We start from the raw sequence: 18,467 nt of genomic DNA, 5'->3' as shown, positions 1-18,467 counted from the left end.
ATTTCTTTGTAAGCGTGAAATTTACCAGCAATTGCTGAGTAAATCCTATATACATTTTTTTAGAGTGTAATTATAAAATGGAAATAAATGTAATAAAGCCAAACATAAATATTTAAATAATAATAATAATAATCACCACCTTAAAACGTGCTAACTGCATTCTGAGCAGTATTGAGATATTGAGTTTTGTGTTCCATTGACTTCTGTAGATTGGATCCTTTTTGTTTTATAAAAAAAGGCTCAAAGTGATTACAAAGGAAAAGTATGAAGACAAATAGAACTTTCTTAGTATATCTTTGCTATTTACAGCTTTGAAAAATATTTTTTACAATGCATATAATCACCAGTAGTCTGTGATTAATGAATTGTATAATGAATTTTTATCCCATGATCATAATTCCCATGTATAAACATGAACATGTATGTTTCATTCCTTCGAGTATACATCTAGCTGCTTGTTTCACAATGGCGTGCAGCAGATATATGAAGAGAACAAAAAAACTGGACCATAACCGTGATAGCTGCCTCCGTCTGATGAAAGATGACATGAGAAACATCTTTCGCACGGCCCCAGGAGCCCACAACATTTACTTTACACACTTTTCATGACATGATCTTTGATTAGTAGAGGCAGGATTTTTGTAGACAATCAAATGCACATGTTTGATTTATTTATTTTTTTACCTAGAGCAAAACCGCTTTAGTAAAATCATGTTTTTTGTCATAGAAACCCACATGGCAGTCTGTAATCAGAAACACGGTGGAATCATAGGGTTAATTTGACCCATATGAGAAAAATGACTGCTGGCTGCTTTTGCTCTATACAATGAATCCACTGCAGATTTAGTTATGCATATGGAACACACAGCACAGAATAGATCTCGCATGTCTGAAATACAGCCGTCATCAGCTGTAACAGATCAGTTCCACAGCCTGACGCTGTAGATTTATGCATCACATTTAACACAAGGGTCACACGTCAGATCCTATTTGGCATGCTACACTAAACCAGTAATTGCCTGTCTGCACTGGCCGGCTATAGAGCACAAAGATATGCCCCGGACCTCTTGACCCATATTTTATCAATGGGCACAAGAAATTCAAACACTTTTACACATATAAAAGCTATAGAAAGCTGGACCAGGTTCTCTTAAAGAGATAGTTCACCAATAAATAATTCTATAAAATGCAAAATGGGCCAGATTTAGACAGACTGGCTGTTTTTATATGCATAAACTTTAAAAACATGCATATTTAATAATGTGTCTATAATTCATATACAAATTAAACTACTGTTTTATGTAGGCCTAGTCAACTTCATGTTGGTTTGCCATTGTTCAATTAAAATGTATTTATTTCTGTTAACTATCTACATATATGCATACATATACATACATAGCCTTTAAACACTTATTTTGAATGATATAGCTTGATGTGAATTCAACTCCTGTTTTATATTATCGATTTCATGTTGAAATAATTAGCTTTCTTTGAGGTGAACTGGATGCTCCATTAAGTAATATGTGGTTCACGCACTCGAAGCTGATTGGATCATGTAAATGTCAATCACCGTGACGTCTTACTGTTGCTAGGGCGTTGCAAGTTTCGAGCCGGTTAAAGCCATTCTGAAAGCAACACTGAACGGGTCGCTTTGTGCAACATTGTGAATAAACTATAACCGTGCTGCCTTTATGTTTTGGATATGTTGAAATTTAAAGAATACGTTCAAGGGACAGGCTCTTACAAAGAAGGTAGGATACTGCAATATGTACGTTTTGATATCGCCGTACTTTTTAGTTTTGAAAGCCGTATTTGATTGACATTCTCGTGATCCAATCAGACGAGGGATTTTAAATCCAACTAAATTCTATTGGCCTTATCTGCCGTGGGCGTGTCTAATGATTCAGTTTCACTTAAATGTTGCTTCTAAAATGTGTAATTATTACATTTCTTAAATTCCGGCTAGGAGCCTACGTTTGTAAAATCATATCTGTTTTCGTGGAGTTTATAAAACAAATATTTACCCCACACAGTCCGAGATTAACGATCACGACCAGCTATAATTGACACTCACTGTAGCCAATCAGCGCGCAGCAGTGGGGTTTGATTGACAGCTCCTCTACCTTAGGTGGGGGTTGGGGTTGCTGAAGTTGATAACGCCGCCATCTTGAAAAGTGAACTCTGATGGTCTCTTTTCGCGCCTGTCACAATCTGTTATAAACCCCTCATTCTGTGTTACCTCGCCCCATTTTTCTTTTTTATTACTGTGACTCTTTTATTCAAAGGTTCGCCAGTCTTCATGCCGGGCTTTGGCAGAATTCCGCTTTCTTAATCGGTACGTATTTGTGTTGTGTGTGTCTCTGTTAGCTTAGCGTTAGCCAGTTACCACTTCTCTGTTTCGCCGAGTCAGAACAGCATACATTTCCAACATTTTCTCTCATTTAACTAAATTTTTCTCACATTTAGCGGGACTACTACGCATTTAAACCAACACATACTCTCAGAAAGTGTCTATTATGTAATATTGTTCTGGCGGAAGCTCAGTGTCAGCTAATGCCGGGGCCCGACATGCCGAAAAACTTCAGAAAGTGAGGCACAAAGGCGAAACCTATTGAGTTGTCCACACAGACAACGTTTTTAACCAATGCAGGTGCATATGATGATTCTATTGGAATGCTCAACAGCGCTTGTGGAGCTCCACAAAGCTGTCTATCGTTCGGAAGGTAACGTTAGTTCACTGGGGATTGAGACGCAGCCAAAAACACCAACAGAAACCCCGTCTGGAATTGTTAGTTCTGGTTTTAAGATTATATTTTGGAACCATGACTGCTGTCATATAAATTTGTTATTAATGCGTTTAATAAGGATAATCGGTTTTAGGTTTGATTTGTATTTAAATTGTGGTGATTTTTCTAATATTCAGTATGTCATTTCAGTATAAGTTTTGAAAATATAGTCCTCCGTCTCTTGTTTACAGCATGTAACGTTACTGATTACAGATTTCTGTATTTGTCCTTATTTTGGCACATCCATATAATCACCACTAAAACCATACGACTGTTTATTTCTAGTTTTGTGTGATGTGATTGCATATGAATGCTCCTGGAAGACTGTTAGGATGAGCAGATCGCTCACTCTTGTAAACAGTCTAGTTGGTTTGACATGGCAGCACATCTTCATGGTCCACTCAGGCAGATCATCTTTGCAGACTCGATTCTGAGTGCTATACTTGTGTAACTGATGCCTAGTCAGGTCAGAACCGGAGAATGTGCTGCAGATAATCATCCATCACTTTGATTTACTGTTTTGTTTGTTTTCCATGATTTATTTTTCATACTTGCCATTGTTTCTGCGATTTAGACATGCACTATCACTGTTCAAAAGATTTAAGTCAGTAAGATTAAATATAAAAAAAATGAAAAAAGCCCCTTGTGCTCACAAAGTCTGCATTTGTATTTGATAAATTCAGTAAAAAAAAAAATTATACTGTGAATTTGTTTCCAATTTAAAAGATCTATGTGTATATTCATGCATATGTGTGTAACATAATACAGATTTAAAGAGTTCTGTATAATAATTTGGCCACAGACTTATGAATTTAAAGATTAACATTGTATCTGTCAAGTTAACCTCATTGTGCAGTTTGATGTTTTAACGCTTGCTATTTTAAATCTGTTTTTGATAGTACCAGAACTTTTACAGCAAGAACTCTTTTATGATGAATTTTGGGTTGTTTGTCAGTGTTTTTAAAATTCTGTAAATTGGCGGAAAGCATGTTTGCAGGAGAATGGAAGTAGGGCTGATGTCAAAGCTTTTTCGGGTGAGCCTAGCCCAACCCCCTTAGTCTATTAATAAGCTTTCCTTCCTCTTAGCCATTCATGAAAGTCAAGATGGCTGCTTGCCAGCTTGGTAACCTTTCACCTTGTCTTGTGCATCCATCCACCGACTGGAAAAATAGTGTATTGGCTATCCTTAATAATGCATAGCTGTGTGTTGATGTGTCCAATTATAACAATGTGATGCCAGAGCTGTCAAATGGACATTTGGATTAAACCCGACATAACTGAGGATCTTTTGTTAGAAATTATGTACACTTTCCTTGTAAGAAGAACAAACAAATCGAAAACGAAACCACAGTTACTAACTCAAAACCACAATCATGTGGGGATAGAGTTAATAATGGTTAGCGACTGATCAGAGGATCTAGTCTGGTGAGAGTGCAACTGTATTTGTTGTGTTGCTAGGTTGTCAACGTCACGACAAGGAAGTTGTCTGGTTTTCTTGCGTTTCATCAGTTTTTTTTTTTTCTGCAAACAAAACTACCACTTGTTTTGTCACTGTAAACTGATGCATTGTTTCTGTATTAAATCAAGCTCTATTCATAAAATTAAAATGAATTCAACATTTGGAAGTTGTTTAAATTGTCTATTTGAGATCCTGACAAACTGGAAAAAGGTCTCTTGTTGTTGTTAGCAGCATGTGTTTTGTAATATGTGACCCTGGACCACCAAATCAATCATAAGGGTCCATTTTTCGAATTAAAAAAGCTTTCCTTTGATGTATGGTTTGTTAGGTTAGGACAATATTTTTTTTTTAGTGTCCAAAAAAATCTAAATATTGAGAGAATTGCATTTTGAAGTTGTCCAAATTAAGTTCTTAGCAATGCATGTTACTAATCAAAAATAAGTTTTGATATTTTGTTCAGTTCCTACTGTAAATATATTTATGGAACATGATCTTTACTTAATATCCTAATGATTTTTGGCATAAAATCAATAATTTTGACCCATACAATGTATTTTTTTTTTTTCTATTGCTACAAATATACCCCAGTGACTTAAGACTGGTTTTGAGGTGCAGGGTCACATATGTATTTGTTTTTAATTCTGTGTCTAGTATTGACCATTTGATAGAGTAATCATCAGAATCGGGCAGGTCTGTTTATAGAAGTGACTAATCTTTGAGTTGTTACTTTTTTTTTCTTTTTACACAAATGCCTTATGTTATGTAATAACCCTCTTTTTTTCTTATTTGTTCTCTGTTTCAGGTGTATGTTGAGCGTTTTTTCTGTGGCAGAAGACGTTTCTGCTGCATGTGTCCTTTATTTAAGGGTTTGTCCAGTTTCTACCGCCTGTGGTGCCTGTAATGGGCCAGAAGTCCCAAAGAGCACAAGCTTTATTTTATTTTTAATCAGAGTTTTTACCCTCTGGTCTCCGCTCCGCTCAGGTAAGCTTTTTCATAATTAGTCACATTTAAAATCTAGCATCTTCACAGTCATAATGATAACAAAACTCACCCAAAAAAATAATTTTGCTTTCAGTATACGTATCTGAAAACCACCCTCTTCCATTTGTTTTGTTTTTTTTCAACAGCACCATGTTTTGGAAGTTTGATCTGCACACGACGTCCCACATTGACACGCTTCTGGAAAAGGAAGACGTTACGCTGACTGAGGTGATGGATGAAGAGGATGTCTTGCAGGAGTGCAAGGCTCAAAACCACAAGCTGGTGGACTTTCTGGTGAGGCCACAATGCATGGAGGATCTCGTGGGCTACATCACCCAGGAGCCCAATGACGATGTGGAGGAGAAGATCAAATACAAGTAAGCATAACATGTTTGATGCTTGCTCAAAAACACTTGTTCCAAAAATAAATTGCTGTGCTAAGCTTCCTCATGCTATGTTTCTTTTTTCTGTAAAGGTATCCCAACATATCCTGTGAACTCCTGACCTCAGATGTTAGCCAGATCAATGACAGGCTGGGTGAAGATGAAAGTTTATTGATGAAACTCTACAGCTTCCTACAGAACGAGTCTCCCCTCAATCCACTGCTGGCCAGTTTCTTCAGCAAGGTCCTGAGCATCCTCATTGGGAGGAAACCAGAGCAGGTATGTCATCAGACATACTGGATTGCATTCATGTGGATGCTTAGGAGTGAACTAAATCTCCGCTCTTGCATCTAGATTGTGGAGTTCCTCAGGAAGAGGGAAGACTTTGTGGATCTTATGATCAAACACATAGGGACCTCAGCTATTATGGACCTCCTGCTCAGGATGCTCACCTGCATCGAGCCACAACAGCTTAGACAAGATGTATTAAATGTGAGTTTTCATATCTACAAGAAAGCTTTTCATGATGTTGCGACTCTGTTTTGTTGGTCAAAATCTGTTTGGCTTTGTGTATGCATGATTTTTAGTTTTGTAGATATGGATGTTTTCATTTGAATACAGCAGTAAATTTAACACATTAGTCATTTAATCCACTCACTGTCCTCGTAACACCACCTCACAGTTTTCTCTTCATCTCCTCTCTTGCAGTGGCTAAATGAAGAGAAAGTTATACAGCGGCTGGTTGACATGGTACAACCATCACAAGATGAGGATGTAAGTGAAGTCCGGTTAAGCAATGTAATAATTATTTTGTTTAAATGTAATTTGGGGGGGGGGAAATGGGGAAAACAAGCCATTGAAGCATATACCCCCCCCCCCCCCAATCTTTTTTGCATTTTTTTTATTTTATTTTATAAAATACATTTTAAATGTTTAATTTTAATATTTTTTGTGAATTAAAGCTAGTGAAAATGTTGGGAATTTAAAGTAAAAAACAATTGAACTGCATGTCTGACTGGCCCATATTGTTGAGTCTAGCTGACCCATTCCTGCTTGCTAGCTACGTAACAGTAAATTCTTGTTCCCTCCACACAGAGACACTCAAACGCATCCCAGTCTCTCTGTGAGATCATTCGGCTGAGCAGAGATCAAATGTTCCAGGTGCAGGGCTGCTCGGAGCCTGACCCTCTGCTGGCCACACTGGAGAAGTGAGTTTGTCCATGTCTGTACAGTTCTTTCTAGTGACTTTCTGGAAGGTGACATTTTTGGAGGGATTAAAGTTGAGCTGTAGTTTCAGGCATGCTAATGCTGTAGTAATGAATGGACTGTTTGTCTTCCTTTCTAGACAAGAGACAGTAGAACAGTTGCTGTCAAACATCTTTGACAAAGAGAAGAATGATTCTGCCATAGTCAGTGTGATCCAGATACTTCTAACCCTCTTTGAGACACGGAGACCAGCGTAAGTGAATTATTTTTATACAACTTTTGGACGTTTGTTCATATCTGAATATCATCCTTGGCTTTTCCTTTCAGGTTTGAAGGTCATCTAGAGATTTGCCCCCCTGGAATGAACCATCCTTCATTCTCTGTCAATCAGAGTATTCTAGATGCTGTCAGACCCAGGCTGAAAGATTTTCACCAGCTTTTGCTCGAGCCCCCAAAGGTGAAAACAATGTGTTGGCTAAACTTTATATCAGCTGACCTAACTTAGACCGTAATCTCCAAAATCCTAATTACATTAAGCTTTGGACAACAACACTTTATGCCTGTACAAATATAACCTGGCAGAATCTGTGTGTTATATGTTGAATTAATGTTATTTTAATAGTATTTTATCATAGTTATATGTTGTTTAGTTGTTTTTAGAGTCGAATCAAACATCCAGACTCATCTTTGCAGTTTCATTTACCTTTTCTTTTTTTAAGAAAACTGTTTTGAATACCACATGGGGAGTGTTGGATCCACCAGTGGGAAATACTCGTCTAAATGTGGTGCGACTAGTGACCAGCCTTCTACAGACCAACACGCATATCATCAACCAGGAGCTTATTGCCCTCAACACATTGGGAGTCATACTAGTGAGTGACTGAGATGCAATTCAAGAGTTCTGTGATATCTATTCGCAATGAGAAAAGTTAGTTGTTAACCATGTTCTTATACACACCAGTTTGGGGTCAGTTACCTTTTTTTTTTGTCTCATGCTCACCAAGGCTCCATTCGATATATTGTTTATATATATATATATATATATATATATATATATATATATATATATATATATATATATATATATATATATATATTGTTTATATATATATATATAGTTCATATATGTGTGTATATATATATATATATATATGTATGTATATGTGTATATATATATGTATGTATATAAACTGTTAGTTTAGTATCTCACTGACACAAATTTTGAATAGTAATGCATTCCATTGACTTACTTTATATTAACTAGTAACTACGTACTCATTTTGTAATTAGTCACATTGAAACTTGATAAGATCATTACTTTTTGGAGTAGAGTATTGTCGAAAGATGTTTAATACAATCTGTGCTTGAATGCCATAAATGTTCTTAAATAATTTCTTTCTTTTGTCTTAAGGACATGTACTTCAAATACTTATGGAATAATTTTCTACACACGCAAGTAGAAATCTGTACGGCGATGATCTTAGCGATGCCTTCAACCCAAAGTGAATCTCCTGAAATCAACAGAGAAAACGACCAAGAGCCCATAAGAGAAAACATCCTTATCAAACATGTGAGTTTACTATCCTTTCCGCTCACTCTTTGAATCCCAAGCTGTTTGCTTCACTCAAAGTTTAATGTGTTTTTCTCTGTTCTGACCTGCAGCTCTTTCAGAAGTGCCAGTTAATACAGAGAATTCTTGATGCCTGGGGATCAAATGAGAAGGAGCAGTGAGTAACTTCTAAAACTGAGCGCTTATGTGTGAAGAGGAACCATCCTGTCTGCACATCTGTGACTCTGTGGTTTTGTCTGGAGAGGACTTTATTAAATCCTCCGTCTCTCTTTCCTAAGGGCTGAGGGTGGGCGGCGGAGAGGTTACATGGGTCACCTGACCAGAATAGCAAACTCTATAGTCCACAACAGCGACAAGGGCCCCAACGGGGCACAAATTCAGCAGCTCATCTCAGGTTTGTTTAAAAAACAAAAAAATTAGACTGATTTCTAAGCCATTTCCACTCACACTTACTCCCTTTCAGAGCTTCCAGAGGAGGATAGGGAACGATGGGAAGCATTTTCTTCAGGACAGCTAGCAGATACAAACAAGAAAAACACTGTAGACTTAGTAAGTATGCTATTTTATTCACTGTCTTCTGAAACTCTTGCTTTGGCTTTACAATGCTCATAAGTGTATTTGACATCAAAACTAAGTTTCTCTTTTCTCAAACATTCTCAGGTTAACACACACCACATACACTCATCCAGCGATGATGAGGTAGATTTCAAAGACAGCGGGTTTCATCAGGACTCCTCCCTGCAGCAAGTAAGTCTGTGCCTGGATGAGCTCACAAAAGCTGCTGCTATTGTAATATCTGAATGCTAATGTTAAAGGCACTGCTAAATATACAAAAGAAGTCTATTTGTGTTTAGACTACATTTATAACTGTTTAGTCCTTTTGAGTGCTTTTTGAGGCAAGGCACTTAATTGCTATCAGCTGTTTTGAAATAAAGCTTCTTTGTAGTGTCAAGAATATATCATTATCATTGGTCCTGGGTTTGCCAGGCCTTTTCTGATTATCAGATGCAACAAATGACGTCCAATTTTATTGAGCAGTTTGGCTTCAATGACGAAGAGTTTGCCGATCAGGATGATGTCGGGGAGTAAGTACCCATCATGCATGACGCTTTTCAGATTTGCCGCCTTTTCTGCTGGTATCAAATCGGTTGGGGAAGGTTTAGCATTTATAAGTGGGGGCTTTGGTTGATTTTTAGGGTTATGTTGCTTTTCAATAAACTCACAAAGCCAGTTTTGGGAGGTTGTGCGTGTTAAATCATGGGCCATACAGTGCAGATTACATCTGATCACTTAAATGTCTCCGTTCTGATTATCTATGTTTTTAATAGATTGGTGTGGTGTACATGGTGACAGTCAGTAATGTTGTGGGTGACGGGTGCTGCTTATTGTCTTAAGGGCTTAACCATACTGAAATCCTTTTTTTTTATTATTATTATTATTTTTTTATCTTGCAGTATTCCTTTTGATAGAATATCCGACATCAATTTTTCCTTGAATACAAATGAAAGTGTAAGTATGTCAGATATTTGCTCAAGTGAATGTGTATTGTTAGTTGAATTTATTGAAAAGCTAATGGTATGTTTTCATAGTTTGTTCCTGCTATGCTCATAGGCAAACATGGCGCTCTTTGAAGCTTGCTGTAAGGAGAAGATCCAGCAGTTCGAAGATGCCGGATCAGATGAGGAAGATATCTGGGATGAGAAGGATGTCACTTTTGCTCCGGAAGCTCAGAGACGTACCAGGTATTGTAATCCTTGGAACAGACTCTTAAAGCATTTTTCATCATGCAGGTGTGTTGATTCTCCATGGCTTTCTTCCTACGCAGGAGTTCAGGAAGTACAGATAGCGAGGAGAGTACGGACTCTGAGGAGGAGGATGGGAAGCGAGACCCGTTTGATTCTGCCAATGCCACCTCTGATGACAGAATGGAAGTGGACTCTGGGGATGGTCAGAATATAAATGATCAGCTGCCATATCTAGTAATATTCATTTCTATAGTGAGTAAGCTCACACGTCCTTGTTCTGTATCATGCTTCGGTTAAGGAACGGTATGGACGGCAAATTTTGATGACATACCTATGGACACGGGCAGCTCCATGGCTCCCATTGCACCTGTGTCCACCTCACCAGCTGCAGTGCCTGAACCTGCGGGCTGGAACTCTCCAAACACAGATGCAGAGTCTGGTTGGGCTGACTTCTCCAGCTTCACACCTGTGAGGTACGTTCACATGACGTATATGGATCAAGGCGCACTGTCAAAATGTGTGTGTGTGTGTTTGTGTGCGTTTGTGTGCGTGTACGTATAACTGCTTATTTTTAAAAGCTATTGTCTTTTTTTTTCACAGATACATATTGGGGCTATCAAAACTTGTTTCTGCAATTTATGAAAAAAAAAAAAAAACATTATAAAAGGCACAGCTAAATGTGATGTTTATTATAATGGATTTGTTTTATATTATAAAAAAAGAATGGCACACATTGTACCGTAATGTTAACTAGCTATATTTTCTCATTTAAAAGAAAAATGTTTAATAGATGATTTGATATCAGTATTGGTATCTGTGATACCTGCCTTCATTCATGGTACTTGGTAAAAAATGCCATTAAACAAAATAAACAAATTGTGATATTTACATTGTTTCGACATTAATTTGGGAATGCAGAAAAATGGCATTAAAGGGCACCTATAATGCCCCTTTTTACAAGATGTAATATTGGTCTTGGGTGTCCCCAGAATGTGTTTGTTAAATTTCAGCCCAAAATACTCAACAGATAATTTATTACAGCTGGAAAATTTTATTTTTGGGGTGTGTCTCAAAAAAAGAGCTGTGTTGGAGTGTCAATCTAATCTCACAAGTGTGGCACTGATCATTTAAAAAATAACTGACGTTTTAACCATATGCACATTTAGAGTGATCTATATTAACTATAGAAATGCAGAGTGGTCAATCTACCTCCGTGGCCCAGTCCTATATAATGTGACGTCACACTGCATGAGAATCAAAACAGCAGGCCTAGTGAGACTGACTTGGTTTAAAGGGAATTAAAAAAATGAGTGTGTGGATGTTTATCATTGAAAGGTGGTTGTGTTCACACACTGCCAACACGCATTTATATCCAAACATCATGTAAAAGTGGATTTTGCATAATAGGTGCCCTTTAATATATAAATTAAGTCCTGCATATTGATTATAGAAAGGGCCAGCAACCTGCACTACTGATGTTCAAAATGCAGCAGTAAATGTGGAAAACTCATTAGAGGTTCATTTTTCTCCTTTATTTAGCCCCAAGGATCCTTTGAGGAGCAATTCCCCAGTAGCCATGGAAACCAGCATAGAAACGGACCCTCTGGGAGTCAACGCGCCCATGCAGCAAGAAAGTAAGGATAGACACTCTTACCATTCCTCGTGTACATGTGTCATCACAGTGGTTTGAATAAAACAATCGAATTGCTTAGACACAGATCAGTGGCTTTCCAATGAGACCACCCCGACTTCACCAAGAGGAAAGGTTGGAGACGGCTCGGACCCCGAGGAAGAGCCTGCCAGTGACCGCATCACAGAAACTGTCACCAACGGCTCTATGAAGGAGACTGTCAGCCTTACTGTAGATGCCAAAACTGAAACTGCTGTTTTCAAGAGGTGAGTCCTGCAGGTTCCTCACAGTGCCTCACATCACTTCCTCTTCTCCCCTTTTGAGACACTAGCTTCACTTCACTCTGCATGTAGACCTGATCTTGTCATGTATCCTCCTCCTCCTCCTCCTGCTAGAGCCAGCCAGGCCAGGACCGCGTCTCTTTTAACGGGGGCTGTTAATATGCAGAGCTTTGTAACATCTGTTTTGTCTCTTTGAGAACGCTAAAAAGAACAAGCTGTCCTTCTTGAACTGCAACTCTTACAACATGAGCTTCCTCTCTCTCTTTGGTGTGTGTGTGTGTGGCTTCAGAGTGTTGAAATCGTATCGGTATGTACAGCCAATCAGGGGGCGTGTCTTGTTTTGTTTGGTTTTTCCCATGTCGGCCATTTGAGTTTTGATATGTAACCATTTTTTGTTTCTTCGATCGTATGTTTTTCTTTTGAACAGTAATGTATCCATCACCATTTGCATGTTAATATCAGATGTCACAGTTGAAAACGGCATGAAATACCCCATGCATCCTTAGATGTAGTTCACTCTGATCCCAAAAGTTTCAAGCCCATATGTTTCCCAGTCTTTTCAACACCGCAGGTGAAGATTGATGGATTCCCTTCTCATGCTCTGCTGTGGTTTGGCTCCATGGCTCTCTCTCAGGGCTACATTTATGAATACGAGCTGGCCCTTTAAAATTCAGGCTGTGCATGGACTTTTTATAAATCGATCTGATTAAGGAGGACGCATCTCTGTAGACCTTCCCTAGTCCAGAAATCCACCATGATCTGTCTGGTATGAGACTTAAGAGGAGGTTATAATTAAATAAATGACTGTTTGTGCTGATGCCACCCTAAAGGTAAAGTTGGCTGGCATGCGATCACTTTGTAAAATTGCTAGCTAGCATTGATTTTACACCACCATTTCACACTCACATACTAAACAAGTTTCTCAACCAGCTGTTGTGTTGTTCATAATCACGTCCCTCCTCTGTACGTCATGCTCACATCTTATTTGTCTGCCAAATCCCATTTCAGAACATTTTCGTTTTGCCCCGTTGCTTTTAATGTGGCTTGTTCCACTTTGCATGTTTATCCAGGGATTTAAAAGGGGGGTTTTATTCTTTAAAAGAGCGGCAATGAAAGCTCTTTAAAATGCTGTCCTTTCTGATCATCCTGCAGCGAGGAAGAGAAACGATCTACCTCTGAAGATGCATCTGCAAAGTTGTTTGCAGAGAGCGGGGAAGTGGAGAAAAGCAACAGTCCTAGCAACTGTCAGAAACCAGGGTAAGAGTCTTTATTTATAAAGTCAATAAAACAGGCTATTCATAAAATAATTTAGTCTAGGGACCCAAGTTATTATAGTTAACTAAAATTGATTAAAAAAATGTTGTTAATTGAAATAGATTAATTGATATACAGAAGCAAATTGTTATTAATAAAAATTTTTTTATTATATATCAGGAGATATTTTGGATTGAGTTATTGACATGCAATAAACACTGGTGGAATTGTGGAATCCAGTCAAATTGTTGATGGATAAATCAAAATGTGAATATTTAAGAGGAAAAAAACATACAGTTTCACCTAATCTCATGGTAATCTTGAGTACCTATAGAGTAGTACTGCATCCTATATATGTCCAAAAAGTCTTTAGTTTTATCATAATTATAAAAGAAAAATACAGCTTTCCGATTCTTTCAGGAAAAAGCCAAGCTCCTGGAGGCGTGCCGTGAGCGGCGCTATAATACTGATGTGTTGTATTGTTTCTATTAACATATATTCACTTATGTGCTGATTTCCAACAAAAGACAGAAATCTGATGCAATTGTACCTACATGAATGGGGTCTTTTATCACCGGGATGGCTCCATGTTTTAATAGCAAACGATGTGCAAATTCAGCGTCGACTTGGGCCTTGTTTATAAAACATTCATAACTAAAATGACCAGAACACACAAACACACTTGATACACTGCGTTGCTGCCCCGGAAAAACAAACTGCATCCACTGTTCATGTAACGCTGGGTTCTTGGGGAAGCTGAACATAGTAAACTTTCCCTCACATACAAAAATTCACTTATTTGGAGGCATTCTCAAACAAATCCTATGCAGCGCTGCCGACGATTTTGAAGCACGTTGAGGTGTGCGGTCTCACTCTCCTCTGGTTGATGTGTGCACGGGCGTTTCAGAGAGATATGCTCATATAAGGAGTTCCGCTCTTGTCTACGTCATTAGATCCACGATCGGAAAAAAACTGCCGAAACGTGTACCAACCCGGAAGTAAGATTTTCGGCACAGAAATTCTCAGTCATTCTTCTAAATAATTTTTTTAAACTTTGGCCATGTATAGCATGAGAATGCATCTCTTTAACACTGTGAACAACTCTGAATACACAAAACACCATTGTACTCACCCTTTAAGCCAAAAGGGTGTTCTCCGTGTTTCTTTGTGGATGAATTACTTTCAATGTGCAAAAACTAATCAAGTTATGTACAAACAGAAACCTAAAGGTCTTAATAGCAACCTGTCAAAATAAGTTAAAAATAAGTGTGATGCATAGAAATATTACTAAATGTAATGATGGTATTACTACAACTAATAAAGCTAAAACTTATTTTTAAGGAAAATTTACCAGAAGAAAATATTTTTATTTTATTTACCAAAAAAGGTTAAAAAAAGAAACCAACAACAACAAAAAAAACTTTCTTTATTAAATATTTGTATTATTATTAAATTGATTGAACCATTAAAATGAATCCAGAAAATCAACGGAAAACACAGAATTTGGTGTAAAAAAAAAAATTTGATAATTTTAAATGGTAATTTTGTTAATGTTAATAAATTGAAGTTCAGTGGTCGGTTTCATCATTTCAATTAATCAGACATCATTTAAGTTAATCACGTTTTTAATCTTTTTATTATTATTATTATTATTATTATTATTATTATTATTATTATTATTAAAGCATTGAAAAAAAACAAAAAATTAAAGGCAATAAACTAAAACCAGAAAAATTAAAACGGTGAAGAAAAAATTGTATGGCAAAAAAAAGCAATCCAGAAAAATTTAACCCGAAAAATTGCAATTTTGAAGAAAAAATATTAATGGAATTTGGGGAAAAAATAAAGCCGATTTTTATTGGGCATTAGTACTAGTTCCTTCTTGTTTCCTGAATCTACTGGCTGTCTTACTGGTAAATTAATATATTCTTGATTTAAATCAGATATTTATCGCAGAAATGCTGGTATTGCTGTATTTTATATATAGATATATAATTTATTTATTTTACAGAACAAAAAATGCTGAAATGGTGTAATTGCGTAGTTTGATCAGCAGAGTGCGCTCTATTGTTTGCTACTGGTGACCTGGATGAAATGCTTTAAAGCTTAAGAGTATGGAATACCATTGATACTTGGAATGACCATATCTCCGTAAAGGCATGGTGGAACTGCAAGAATTTGGGAGATCCCTTCAACACAAGGAACCCTCCAATACCAAATCTAATGTACGTCTCGAGGCCCCCTTTTGAATGAGAACGTGTCCACCAGTTATGGGTGGTCAAATTTGTAGTCAGATGTTGACCGATCCTGAGGGGCTACTGACGCATGGAGGCTGGCGTTCGAGGTGGCTCCTCAAATAAAGGGATCCCCTCTGAATTTGGAGATCCACCGATATGACATGATCTAAATATTGAAAATGTATCACCACTGTCATTTTTAAAACGTTTCCTATTCTTTTGTGTATAGGGAGGAAAAAAAATCTGTAAAATTATATTTGTAGTCTTTAACTGTCATTTAATCATATTTTTTTTTCTTCTTCAGTCTAAAGCACTTAGAAGAGAAAGCAAAAGCCACTTGCAAAGCTCTAAACGGCCCTCTTGAGGATGCGGCCTCTATGGACGAAGCCAAGTGAGTTCTGTGCCCTCCACTTTCCCCCATTTCCCCTAGTTAAGTGTTGCTTCCACACCTGACATCATGCTCCTCTCCTTTTCCCAACCAGATCAGAGCAGTGCACGGCCAACCCTGAGGCAGCAGTGAATGGTCCGGCATGATGAGAGAAGTGCTGTCAGTCAGCTCCTGCCACGCACACCCCCCTCCTCCAGGACCCCCCGGAGAGAGGCCAGTGCCAGACTGGAGCCCCCCAGAAACTACCACCACCTCCACTGCTGCTGCTGCTGTCTCTTACTCCAGCACTGCACTGATGCCACCAGATCAGGACCAGCAATATTCATATTAGACAGTTGTACAGAAAATTTGAACTGTTATGAAGAGAAACATACTCTAATGATTTTTTTTTTGCATTCGTTTATATACTATTGTTCTTATGAGGTGATCTGTCTGACATCTTGCCACTTAAAAGTGAATAGTAATGTTGCTATAGTTAAAAATGATTGTATGAATAAAAAAATATTTTATAAAAGACAAATGTATACAGAAACGGAGGATTGATAAAACTGAACTATACCGATTGGAACGTTAATGTGTGACCAAATCATAAGCTGTCTTTTTGATAGGATTGTCCTCTTGCGCACACAAATCTGCTATTTAATTTCTAAGTAAAAGCAACCCTTACCACAGAAATCTTAAATTGGCAACTTATGTCGGTCTGTTTTATTTTGAAGCTCATTGCTAGGGGAGACTGTTTTGAGATATTCAGAAATGATTTATTTTGCCACTGGTGTTATTTGTAAATGTTTCTTGTATCCTTTAAGCATAAGAAAGATTGGGACAAAAGAAACACTTTTTGGTATAATTTTTAACTTAATTTATTCTCAAAGAGATGTTATGTTACCCCACTCCCCCTCCCTGATGAAATACGAATCTGAGTGAATGGAAAGATGGCTCTCCATTTGCATGTAGCTAGTAAGTGATTCTTACCTATGGGCCTGCATTCAGTACAGACCACCTTTTATAACCGTTATCCTCTCCAAACAACTCAACCTTTCTACCTGAAGAGTGATGGGAATGCAGCATATTCCTGGTAATGCTACGATCATGCATCAACTTTTTTCTTTTTGTAATAAAATGCTACCTGTGCCAGCAACAAGGAAAAGGTTCTGTCTGTGAATCACACATATTTATAATCCTGTATAATCCTCTAATCAGTAATCTATCATGATGATGATCTGGGCAATGATCCTGACTTACTCGAGTAAACCTGTTTCATATAACAAGTTTACCAAATAAGCCAGGCTTAATTCAGTTAGACTTATTGTGAACCAAATCAACTGGCAATAAGTCAGACTAATTTAAATAATCCTGGCTCATTTGGTAAACTTGGTATATGAAACAGGCCATTAAAATTGTTTATTGATTCCCTACTTTCTGCTCTCGTCTGTCAACTGGGTAATTCAGTTTCTATTCAGGTCTGAGATATCAGAGAGTCTTTCAAATGGGTAACTTCGAAAATCAATTGTTTGCTGAGTGGAGAGACTGAAAGGCAGGACTATTCAAAAACTTCAGTTTGCAGGTCAGTACACTGCATTTTCTGTTTTGAAGCCAACAGGTGGCAAGTCATTTCGTTTGTAAATGGATACGCTCTGTAAAATGGAGAACGCAGTACTGGACATGGCTATTTAAAATGAGTCATTTTTAACTTATAATGTCCTAAACTTTTTGGACAAAAAAATACTTTTTAAGGGTCAGGTACGAACGACTTTCTCGTTCCGTATACACCACAAACATTTAATAATTGCAGAATAGGCACAGTATTGAGTGAAAACGAGGCTGTGGGAGAGAGTTAAAGTTTTATAATGGATTGCACTGTGTAGAGGTCTTTCAGTTTCGTCAACTAAAGTATGTCCCTGACGAAAATTAACCAGTTTGCTACGAAAAAGGTTACTAGCTAATATACTAACCACATTTTTTAACCATGGTATTTGTTGTAAAACTGGTCATACAAATGGTAATATGCCAAAAACATGGTTACTACACTTGCAGTATAACAAAAAATTCGGTTAATTTTTGTAAATGGTTAGAACAACATTACAATACATGAATGCCCTGTATTTCAATCTCTCAACCTCGTTTTCATTCCTGTCAACAACAAAAAAATGAAAATACATAAAAATAAGACGATCATAGGATTGACTTTTACAAGGCTTGTTAAATCATAATGTTCAATGAGCCTTGCAAAATGTCAACATTTATGCTTTAAAGAAGCGGCTTTCTCATCAAAGACACTTAGGCTATACAGAAATATGTCTGACTTTTTGCGGTCAGATAATTAAAATGCAGCTCAAATGTTATGCAACATGCATCAGACACAATCATATATATATATATATATATATATATATATGATATATACACACACATATACACTTGACCACCCTTTGCCTCACGCAGTGCAACACATCTCCTTCACATGGAGTTGTTGGTCCACTCCTCTTCAAGGGTTGTGTGAAGTTGCTGGATATTGGCAGGCACTGGAACACGCTGTCGTATACGCTG

General features: G+C 37.5%; 1 protein-coding gene across 6 annotated transcripts; it reads left to right on the top strand.

Moving 5' to 3' along the window:
* Nucleotides 1–1,610: 1,610 nt before the first annotated feature.
* LOC128013734 (serine/threonine-protein phosphatase 6 regulatory subunit 3-like) lies at nucleotides 1,611–17,067 on the top strand. 6 transcript variants are annotated; one of them, XM_052596919.1, is made up of 26 exons: nucleotides 1,611–1,751; nucleotides 2,286–2,335; nucleotides 5,048–5,226; nucleotides 5,373–5,603; nucleotides 5,702–5,888; nucleotides 5,964–6,101; nucleotides 6,318–6,383; nucleotides 6,705–6,817; nucleotides 6,955–7,068; nucleotides 7,143–7,272; nucleotides 7,535–7,687; nucleotides 8,227–8,385; nucleotides 8,478–8,542; nucleotides 8,664–8,779; nucleotides 8,849–8,934; nucleotides 9,046–9,132; nucleotides 9,424–9,470; nucleotides 9,840–9,894; nucleotides 9,997–10,127; nucleotides 10,211–10,332; nucleotides 10,429–10,603; nucleotides 11,670–11,764; nucleotides 11,843–12,026; nucleotides 13,194–13,298; nucleotides 15,837–15,923; nucleotides 16,015–17,067. In XM_052596919.1, the coding sequence occupies exons 4-26, from the start codon at nucleotides 5,377–5,379 to the stop codon at nucleotides 16,064–16,066; spliced, it is 2,694 nt and encodes an 897-aa protein (XP_052452879.1). In that variant the 5' UTR covers nucleotides 1,611–1,751; nucleotides 2,286–2,335; nucleotides 5,048–5,226; nucleotides 5,373–5,376; the 3' UTR covers nucleotides 16,067–17,067. The 6 variants fall into 6 exon arrangements, with proteins under 6 accessions (XP_052452879.1, XP_052452878.1, XP_052452877.1 ...); XM_052596918.1 differs by lacking the exon at nucleotides 1,611–1,751 and adding an exon at nucleotides 12,331–12,348 and having other exon boundaries at nucleotides 2,138–2,335; XM_052596917.1 differs by lacking the exon at nucleotides 1,611–1,751 and adding an exon at nucleotides 12,331–12,348 and having other exon boundaries at nucleotides 2,138–2,335; nucleotides 9,391–9,470.
* Nucleotides 17,068–18,467: the final 1,400 nt, after the last annotated feature.

This window comes from Carassius gibelio, chromosome B25 (genome assembly GCF_023724105.1).
Source record: "Carassius gibelio isolate Cgi1373 ecotype wild population from Czech Republic chromosome B25, carGib1.2-hapl.c, whole genome shotgun sequence".
NCBI classification, from domain to species: domain Eukaryota; kingdom Metazoa; phylum Chordata; class Actinopteri; order Cypriniformes; family Cyprinidae; genus Carassius; species Carassius gibelio.
Note: the sequence above shows the minus strand (reverse complement) of the source record. Positions and strands in the feature narration are given on the sequence as shown.

Excerpts from the sequence above, each read along its gene's own strand:
- LOC128013734 (XM_052596914.1), top strand. The coding sequence starts at position 5,377 with ATGTTTTGGAAGTTTGATCTGCACACGACGTCCCACATTGACACGCTT. Across the intron at positions 5,604-5,701 it reads GAGGAGAAGATCAAATACAA|GTATCCCAACATATCCTGTG; the intron begins GTAAGCATAACA and ends TTTTCTGTAAAG. Across the intron at positions 6,818-6,954 it reads CTGCTGGCCACACTGGAGAA|ACAAGAGACAGTAGAACAGT; the intron begins GTGAGTTTGTCC and ends CTTCCTTTCTAG.